General features: G+C 37.4%; 1 protein-coding gene across 1 annotated transcript in view; it reads right to left on the reverse strand.

Annotated features, from left to right (window-relative positions):
* Nucleotides 1–8697: 8697 nt before the first annotated feature.
* The window catches only part of Pde1a (phosphodiesterase 1A), a 201019-nt gene continuing 199346 nt past the window's right edge, over nt 8698–10370 (reverse strand). Inside the window, exon 14 of the mRNA XM_052182786.1 lies at nt 8698–8814. Coding sequence (XP_052038746.1) covers nt 8741–8814 — 74 coding nt within the window. The 3' untranslated portion in view covers nt 8698–8740. The remainder of the gene's footprint in view (nt 8815–10370) is intronic.

A 10370-nucleotide genomic window follows, 5' to 3' on the forward strand; every position in this document is an offset into this window, starting at 1 on the left:
CAGTAAGCACCTTAGCAGCTGAGCCATCTTTCTGGAATGGCCAACAAACGTATTCCAAAGTCCTCAGTGGTTCTCTCTAATTACTCATATAAGGAATTGCATCTGCTTATACACAACTTTAAGGGAAACAATATAGCTTTAGGCTCATGACATGTGTTGGTGGAAATGAGGGCACGCACAAGAGCCACAGCACTCATTTACTAGCTGTAGTTTAATGAAAGCCTCGTATTTAAGTGCTTACTAGATAGATTTACCTATGTGCTTTGAAAATCACACGTGATATCTTCCAATTGATCAAAAGATTCCTCTCTCCTGTGAACAACAAAGGCAGCTCAGGTATTGGGATATAAGGCTTGATGGATAGCTAATAACATAGAATCTGCTATTAGGCACTAAAAATCCTGTCTTCTTAGAGCATTAGGTTTAGGAATAAATGTTTGAAATCGTGATAAATATAGAAATGGCAAGTAGACCCCTGTCTGCTGATTTTGAGTCAGACTTCCTTAGACATCAAACCATGGCTCTTCCACTTCTTAGATACATAATTTACACAAATTAGTTTATACTTTTTGGTGGATTGTAGATGTTAACTATCCTTCTTAAGGCATAGTTTCAGGGAATAGAAAGAATAGGAAAATAGGATAGCAGAGCAAAGGACCTTAAGAAGTAAAAGAGTCTCTTAATCACCCTTCCTGTTTCTCTCAGTCTTGAGTAGTAAGTGATACTGTTTATTTTTCTTAACAAATAGACAAATAAACAGAGTTTGATATTGTCCACCAGGCATGGAAAGTTTGCAAAATCTACAATTTAAGGCCAAAAAAGAAGCCCAGGAAAGACACTTGAACAAAAGAAACATGCAGCATACAACTATAGTAGGTTGGGGAGCACTCTCATAGAGGCAGGGGAGGGTGGAAGGGATAGGGTTTTGTGGAGGGAAAACTGGGAAGGTAGATAACATTTGAAATGTAAATAAATAAAATAACCAATAAAAGAAAGAAAGTAGGAAGAGGCAAATCAGTTAGAGGAAAAAGGTCCCAAAAGCCAACCACAAAGTCAGAGACAGCCCTTGCCCTACTGTTAGACATCCCACAAGATGACCAAACTGCACCACTGTATGCACTTGCAACATATTGATCTTGGACACTCCATTTCCTGGAGTCTTCTTTTCTTGAGAAATCCTATAAACCTCCAAGTTGACCTGCTTTTACTCTTTCTCTTCTTGGGCATCCTGTTTGCTGTTTTTCCCTTGACAGAAATCCTTGAAGATGTTTCCATTGGCCATCTCCTCCCTAGTCTTTTAGACATATCACCATAGGTGGGAATTTTTTCAGATCTAGACCAAGTGGCCCAAAGTGTCCAGGATGATGTTTCCAGTAGTCATGATAATGATGGCCATTCTGAAGACAGGTCAACATAAACACAGTAACAGACTGACAACAGTGATGCTGCTAGATGCTTTGAGTGACAGGATGGATCTGTGCATGACAGTGATAGCATGCCAGACAGCAACAGCATGGCGGGCGCACTAGGGCTCAGAGTATACTTGACAGAGATGCCTAGAAAAAAAATTGAGGAAGAAAAGGAAAGTAAAGGAACTGTCATGCCATGGAGCATTAAAATACAAATTAGAACATGACAGAGGAGACGAGATCTAGAAATAGATCTACAAGAGATCTAGAACTGAGGAGAAATATATCAGCAGATAAGGATGAATCTGAAACAGAGCAGTCAAATTCAGGCTTATGAAAAGGCTTATCGTTTTGATGACTCATCTGATGCTTCTCATAGGAGCAGGCTTTCTCATCCTCTTCCTCCTTCTCAATTAAAGTGATTCTCAAATAAAGTCAGTCCCTGCTCTACCTTTATAGTCTTCTAATCCACCTACTAGCCTTCCTCCTGGGCATCTCCAGTGTCTTCTTGCATTTCTGAGGACACCTGGGATGTTGGGATTCTGAGGGCCTTTACTGATATTTTTAACTCCAGTACTTCTCCAAGACTTATCGTGCTAGCCTTGACTCCCTGCTTACCTCCGCCTGTGCCTCCTGGGACTCCTTCTTGGGCATCCCACTAAGGTCACATCCTCACAGATTTCCAGTTATTTTTGGTAACTTCGCTTAGATATTTGGACCTACCACAATCATTCTTTCCCTTCAGTTCTGTTGCTGAAACGAGAAGTGTAAGGGGCCCCAACAAATTGATCGATGGCCTTTGGTGGATGGTACAAGTGCAGCCACTATTGAGGGGATACCATAACAACCATCAGTACCAAGCCACAGATCACTAAACCTAAGGCAGAGAGAGATAACTTTTCCCCATGGGAAGTGTTAAAAGAGAATACAGACTCCACTGCTACCCTTAAGGTAAGCCTATTATTCTGCTGTACCCCATGGAAAAGTGCTCCTGACCTAGTATCTACTAAGAATGTTGTATTTGATGCTTTTGTGAAAAATGTGGAAGGGCTACTGGGCCAGTTTTGAATAGGCTGCTACCAAACCATGGTTCATGCAACTAAAAAAAGGTTTTATTTACTTTTTTATTGAGTTTAGATCAATGGTTCTCAACCTCTGGGTGGCAACCCCATTGGGGGTCAAAGGACCATTTCACAAGGGACAACTAAGACTATCAGAAAACACAGATATTTACATTATGTATGGTTCATGACCATAGCAAAATTACAGTTATAAAGTAGCAGTGAGAATAATCTTTTGGTTAGGTGCCCTCCATAAAGTAAGGAACTCTATTAAAGGGTCTCAGCATCAGGAAGGTTGAGACTATCTGGCTTAGATGAGAGACTTAGTCCTCTCTCATGATGCTTCTAAAATTCAGGGCAAGGCATAGCCTAGAGCTCAACTCTATGTGGAACTTACTGCACAGAGAGGGTATTTCATTTGGAGGAGAATGCTATCAAAGGTCTGTGAGCATCCAGTCCCCCTTGGCCACCTTTTCATCCTCTTTTCATTTTCCTCCTTCTGTGGTTGTTTAGAGAAGTGTCATCAGGGAGCTCTTCTCATGTGCATGTTAAACATCAAGGAGAAATTTCTTAAGAACCAGCTCATTTCACCTTATCTTTTGTGTTGGACTGACTTTTAATACTTTCTTCTAAACATTTATCTGATTTTTCTTAAAGTGAGAATGCTCACCTAGGTCAATTCCTTGAGTAAAACTGTTTTTCATTCACCTAAACTTTGGGTGTTTATGGAAAAACAAACAAACAAACACAGCAACAACAATAAAACAAATGCTCACTATTAAATTAAAAAGGAGAGAAAGTAACATAATGCAGGAATACAGAAAATAAGATACATTTGATCTTCAATTATCAGAGATTAAAAAAAAACATGCTCATTTGAGATATAGAGCTGTCCAATTACTGAAAATTGATTAAATGTCTCAAATATAATATAGATAAGCATATATAAAATTTGCATATGAAATATTTATAATTCTTTCACAGAAACACTAGTGTACTACTGCATGAGATCATTACCATCCTTTCAACTCTAAAATGTTGCCTAAGATCTGTCCTAAATGGTGAGGAAACAGGCATGTTGACAGGCTCTTTCTCCCACATTTCTTATTTTCACAGGGTTTTCTACTACTCTGTGTTTTCTGTGTGCCTGCTCCACATAGATGTAGTGGGACGAACAGGTCTTTGGGTACCACAGACATCCAGAACTAAATTGGTGGTATCTGCTACTGGATTGCATAGCTTTGGACAAGAATCATTCTTGAGACTTGGTTTTCTTGAGTGTATCAATATTACTGCTGGATTGTTGTTAAAATAAGTTAAAATAAGTTAAAAACAGTGTTTGTTAATAAATTATGTGGAAGCCACAAGTGGAAAACAGGCAATACTTTTATTTTCTTGTCAACTCATTTTTGTCACTTTGTATTATTTTTGTCAACTCATGTCCATTTTTTTGTTTGTTTTTCTCTTCTTTAGATCATCTAGGATGGAACTAGTCCCCTTTGTATGTGGCATTCTGAGTATTACTGAGTAGTGTATCATATATACACTACAGTGGGAATAACTAATCTTTAAAACTTTACCTTCCTAGAGAAAAGACTCATTTTCATGTTTATGTGGGAGCCACTCTTTCAACTAGGCACGTGCATCTCATGATATAATGACCAAGGATCATTTCCTTTATAGGGAAAAAATCATGTTCTGAACAAGCTCAAATAAGTTTTTCATTTGGTTTACAACAAATTTCTCCAAATTTCTCCAAGCTGTCAACAATCTACTAAAAGAAATAAAACAGAAGACAAAATGGGTCAGGATAATTTCCATCAAATATGATTTATTTAGCAATCATATATAGTAGGAAATACAGAGAGTTACAGCATAATAAAAACACAAGAATCATAGGTTGTCATGTTAGAAAGTAAAGTTCTGGTTAAATGAAAAGGCAAATGAACTTGCAAAGATATGGTGGGTAGCTGTGAGTAAAAAATGTGAAGCAGATGCAACAGCCTATGGAGAGAGATAGTCCTGCCTCGTGGTGCAGTCTCTCACACCAGTATCTGCACATTTGGAGGCACACATGATCCCACACTAAGAAGTGTGACCCCCTACTTATTAGCGTCCAGTGGGAGCTATTCTATGGAGAGAGAAAGAGGAAGGAAGGAGTATGGAAGGCCAAAGGCAAAATATGAGACACACTGGGCACCGTGGAGATAGGAAAAAAAGGGAGGGCGGTGAGGCGTAGTGAACGCAGTCCAGACAGTGTGACGGCTCTGAAGCAGTGTGCCTCCCCAACTACCCCTGCAAGTTGGTCACAGTGCTCTGAAAGTCACATAGCCTGGACAATTAGGCTAGCAAACATACACTGATCAATGTGTGTATTCCTTAATTTACATTAACCAAGCATAAAGATCAAAGAGACAAAATGGATGTATTTCTTATGCTATGAGAGGCGCAAAGCTTCAGTTTATTCTTCCCTCCAAAAATTCTAGCTTTACTGAAAGACAACTGGCTCAATTAGGAACAATAGTAATTAGACTTCTTAGACTCTCAGATTCTTCTTTGAAAGCAGAATATTTTCTAGATAGTATCTCATTTTAAAAAAGAAGACATTAAAAGCAGTAGTAACAGTTTCTCCATAAATAGAAATAAAATGTCCATTTTAAAGGACAATGGCTACTAAGATAAACATTTCTATTAATCTTCTCAATACATTATTATAGATCAGTCTTTACTGCTGATATTTAAAATATCCATCACATTATAATGGCTATAGTACAATTCAATTATTTAACAAGACTTAGACAATAGTAACACTAGGAATCTAATTCACAGAACATTTAAAAGCATTTTATACAGTTTACACACAATATATCTTAAATTACAATAATGCATACTAAATATGCATAGAGAATATGGCTTACACATTAAAGTAGATCTAAGTGGTGAGTCATAAAGACCTCACTCCTTAGGCTGAAAAGCTTCTGGTCATGCCCCTCTCTAAATATTGCTTAGCCTTGTGGAACCTGGGAGAAACACAAGTTCAAGAAGCAACGCATTAGGATGAGCAAAGCTCTCTGCACATCATTTAAGGGACAGTAACTCTCTGTTCATTCCGTCCGATTGCCACCTTTCATGAAGTTCACAATCCCTGAAAGGTATGTACAATGAAAAAGCTACAACATCTAATTGGGCTTGACTCTTCCTGTTAGCTAAAAACAGGAAAAGGCCAAGAGGTTGAGGAAAGGCTTCCAACATGCTCAGGCAAAACATGACCAAGAAGCAGAGCATCTGAGGGCTGCAGCTCATTTCTGTTCAGTAAAATTAAAGTCACATCAAATAATATTAGCTATACAGAAAAGTGTGGGTTTCCATATACACCTCTGAGTGTGAGTGTACACACCTACACACACACACACACACACACACACACACACACATATCTCTTATGCCTCAGCCTGTGATATATTTTAGTGGGAACAATATCCCAGAAGGAAAATTCTGTTTTCCCTTCAAGTGCCGTTCTCCTGCAATGACTGATGTCCTTCCCTGTTACTTCGGCCCTACAGCAAGCTGCGACCTGCAATATGAGCACACACACACACACGGGTGATACATTAGTGCCTTAAAACTCAATGAATGGTTGCAGGATGACTTCAGGGAAAGATGGCACTGTAGCTTCCCAGCTGGAGGCCCAAGGAGGTGTTCATCCCATCACTGTGAGGCAGCTCTGATGGCCAGCTGTTGTTGGCACTTCTGAAGACAGCTCTGATTCTCATTCTGTTCCCATGCATTTAAAACAAGACAGTCTTACCAGATCAGCATTGCAAGAAAGCAGGGTTTTCATCATTTTTTTCTTTTTTGCTTTTCTTGAACTCTTTTTCTGTTTATTTTCTTGTTGTTGTTGCTGTTGTTGTTGTCATCCTTGTTTGATGACAATTGTGTTGTTGTGGCACTCGTGAATAACACTGTGCAAGAAGTATATTGAACACCATTCCATCTTCTACACAAGTTAAAAATGATGAAAACTTGAAAGTGTCTAGCTATCTCTGGCTTGATTGAAGATGACCAAACCATGGAAGGAATACCACGGCAGGAACAGTGGCCAAAATCCTAATGACAACTTGTGGGAATGTCTTGCTCAGTTAACAGATTGAAATTTATGTTCTTGTTCCTTACAGAGGAGTCCGCTAAAATGGCCTGAGCCAAACATATTTTTTTTTTTAAGAAAATCAAGGTCTTTGCATGTTTTCTAGGCTGCTTTCATTTTTTCTGAAATAAAAATAAATGGTTGGGTAGATGTTAGTTAGAAGATAGAACATTTCAGTTAGATCACAAAAATAAACTCAGGGTATATATTCAGAAGACATAGTAAGTAATAATGTATTGTGTTCTTGAAAGTTTCCGAGAGCAGCTTTTCACCTAGCCACCAAAAAGTGATAAGTGTGGAAGGTCATACGTTTAGTATTTAGCTCAATTTAACCATTCCATGAAGCCTACAGACTTCAAAACATGTCACATGTGAAAACTATTAGCTTGGGTAATTAAAAATAAATAAGGAAAAAATAGAGGATATTATAAGGGTCATTGCCTGAATGGCTTTTTTACATAGGACTTATATGCTCTGCCAGAAATAAAAGATTTGTAATGAATAGCAATTGGTTTATCTACATCATAATTGTTTTCTGTTCTGTTCTGAATGTCTGTATTTTACACAGATTCCAGTACATCTTTTTCATACACTGAATAGTCATTTTAGTAAACACACAAGTGACTTGTATTCCCTACATACATTTTGGATACATGTTCATAAATATTTAGAAAATGCTGACCTAAACTGTTTTCTATCATTTTTGTGGTGATATATAATAAATATTGGATTGCAACTGTCCTATAGGGAGGATTATTGATTAATTATGCATATTCATATTCAGATTCACCTTAAATGACCAGGATCTCTAGAGCTAATAAATATACAATCTGTGTAGAAAGTGGACAGACCTTATAGTGGTTACTAGTAATTAAATACATAAATGGGCATGAGATGCTAAAAAGCCACATGGCTTGCTTTATTTCCAACCTTTATGGATATAACAGGAATTATAGCCATCATGGGATACTTAATGTAACACATCTACGATGTTTTACAAGTGAGTCTTTGCACCAATACTGAAGAATTACCTTCAACGCCAAATCACATTTAACTCTTTCAAACCAGCATCTGAAGAGTCAATGACAACATCTCAAGGGTCTGGCATGGCTCCCTCACCATTTTCCTGTGCCCCTGCTACTAAAGCAACACAATCTTCCTTATAGCACTTGTGTTTTGTTTGATATGCATTTTGTAATATTTAAGACATTTATACTATACACTCCATCCTCTCTAGTTGTCTGTTCATCATGTTTCCTGCCAACGCAGTAGTTCTCTTTGAATAGACATTAATATTATTAATATATCAGCTCATTAAACCTTCATGTTTCTATATATTTGTAATATTCAGAAATAGTCTTCATATGTCTACAGCATTACTTCGAGGGTTATCAATCTGGCAGATAGAAAGCAAGTCATAGAAGTCATTTTTAAAATTAAGACCATTATTGTCCACAGATTTCTAGCAAGCATGGCATTAATGTTATTAATAGTTCCTATATGGCATAGAAAAAGTAATTCTAAGTCTTCTCCCACTGTAAGAATTTCTTCTGAAATCTTTTTCATAAACCATATAAAATGTAGCTTATTGTGCTTAAAGTATTAAAATTGTTGTCTCAGTAAATAAATTGTAGTTGAAAAAAGTACATTTAAAAAGTAGAAAAATATTTAAATGGAGTTTTGTCTCTGAATATGTTATATAAACAATTCACTTAGAAATTAGGTTACTTATGTGTTTCTTGTGTGCAGCTTGCTCTTCATGTGGGCCCTGAACAACTGGAATGGGCCCTATCCCCAAAGCTGCTTCCCTGCACATGGGATTCTAGTTGGCCTGCCTTGTCTGGCCTTGGTGGGAGAGGAAGCACCTAGCCTCTCAAAGACTTGAAGTGCCAGGGCAGGGGCAGGAGGGGCGGGGTTTTCCCAGGGGGTCCCACACTTACTCAGAGAAGGGGAGGGGGGATGGGAGAAGGATTGTGGGAGGGAGGACTGGGAAGAGTGCTATGAGCAGGATGTAAAGTGAGTAAGAAGAAAATAAAATTAAATAATAAAAAAATTAGGTTTCTTGTCTCAAAGTTTAAATTACCTCTTGTGTTTAATATAACTGAACTCTTAAAGTTTGTTCACACCTATGGACGTGTGTCAGCAAGCTTCTCTTCAGTATTTCCGAAGTCTTCTGAGTTCTTATGAAGATCAAGTTCACCTAAAATCACCAAATAACAAATAGGTAAGACAAAATTGGCTTTTGGTGGTGAGGGGATGCACTAACATTCCCAGGAGGTAGCATTTTGCAAAGTGCTGAAGATGGGATTTGATAATGGATTTTGCAGTGCATTTCTCCAAAGATGGAGTATTTTCCTTTCAGCCAAGGGGTTTTCAGAGTACAACACATCTTCTCATGATTGTTTAACCTTTGAAGTTGCAGCTTAGTCTGGAAACACAGAGACAAAATATAGGAGAGAAGCATTTACTAAGTCACAGGCAGGACTGCCTTATTTTCCTGTATGTTTCTTTTACCGAAACCAAATTTAAACAAATTCTAATGACCAATGTCTTTTTAACCATGTACTGATTGGCTGCTGCTATGAATTTAAAACAAATTAGAATGAGTATGAGAGACTAGTAGTGTTTCAAATAAAATATTCTGCCAAAACAAATTAATGGAATTTATAGTCATAGAGTTTTATATAAACTTCAGCTTTATATGAACTCTGAAGATAAGGAAAGCATTAGTGTGGAAACTATTCCAGTACTGCCCAAGACATTGAAGAAAACTGATTAAAAATTGAATAAAGTTTCAGATAAACATTAAAGGAGACCTGAATGCCTATTGGACCAGTACTGGTGCCACACAGTTTATACTCACTAGACCAGGCAGGTATGTAGACTGACTACAGTGTGTCGTGTGTATGAATGGGTGGTGTGTTCAGTTACTCCACATTAAGGACCATAGCTGGAGATTTCACCCTAGCCTGTTGACAAAACAAGAACACCTGGCTCTCTTATAACCTTCCAGAAACTTGCTGTTATATTTTCAACTCTTGTTCCACTCAGATATGTACACATGCAGCCCTTGGAAGGCATTTGTTCTCATGATGCGCTTGGAAGATCTATACAGTCTTCTCCCTATTGGCTCATGTAATTTTTCACACTCTCAGGAAGGATTATATTCCATCCCCAGTGTGCCTTGTGCTATAAGCCCTCTCTTCCTGGAGAGACTCTTTTTCCATTGATTTGGGGTAAGAAGAAGTAATTCTACCTTTCTGCTATAGGAATCTCTTTACTGGAATTTTCTCCATAAACCCTTTTCTATTTTCAGCAACTTAATATTTCATTTATTTGAACTCATACTAAAAAGTTTATGAAACTTCTTCGACATTGTTCCTCACAGTTTGGTTTATTCTTTGACATTTATTTGGAGCCTTGGTTTAAACTTCAAACTTAATAAGACCAGATCAGAAAATAACAAAACACACTTTCCTAGAAAAGAACAAATGACAGAGATAAAAATAGACTTACTTAAAAGAAAGTAACATACTTTTCTTGTTTGGAAAGAACTTTTTACAGTGGGTAAAGGACACTAAAGTCTACTTAATCAAATAATATTATTTCTAGTGAAGTCTTATCATTAAGGAAAAAGTGGAAGATGGATTAAATAATAAAATAAAAATAATTAAATCTCAAAATGATGTACATATGACATCTAAGAGAAATTCTGTAAGTTCAATTAGAAAAGCTATTAGGACCAGGTCCATAGTT

This window comes from Apodemus sylvaticus, chromosome 5 (assembly GCF_947179515.1).
Source record: "Apodemus sylvaticus chromosome 5, mApoSyl1.1, whole genome shotgun sequence".
NCBI lineage: Eukaryota > Metazoa > Chordata > Mammalia > Rodentia > Muridae > Apodemus > Apodemus sylvaticus.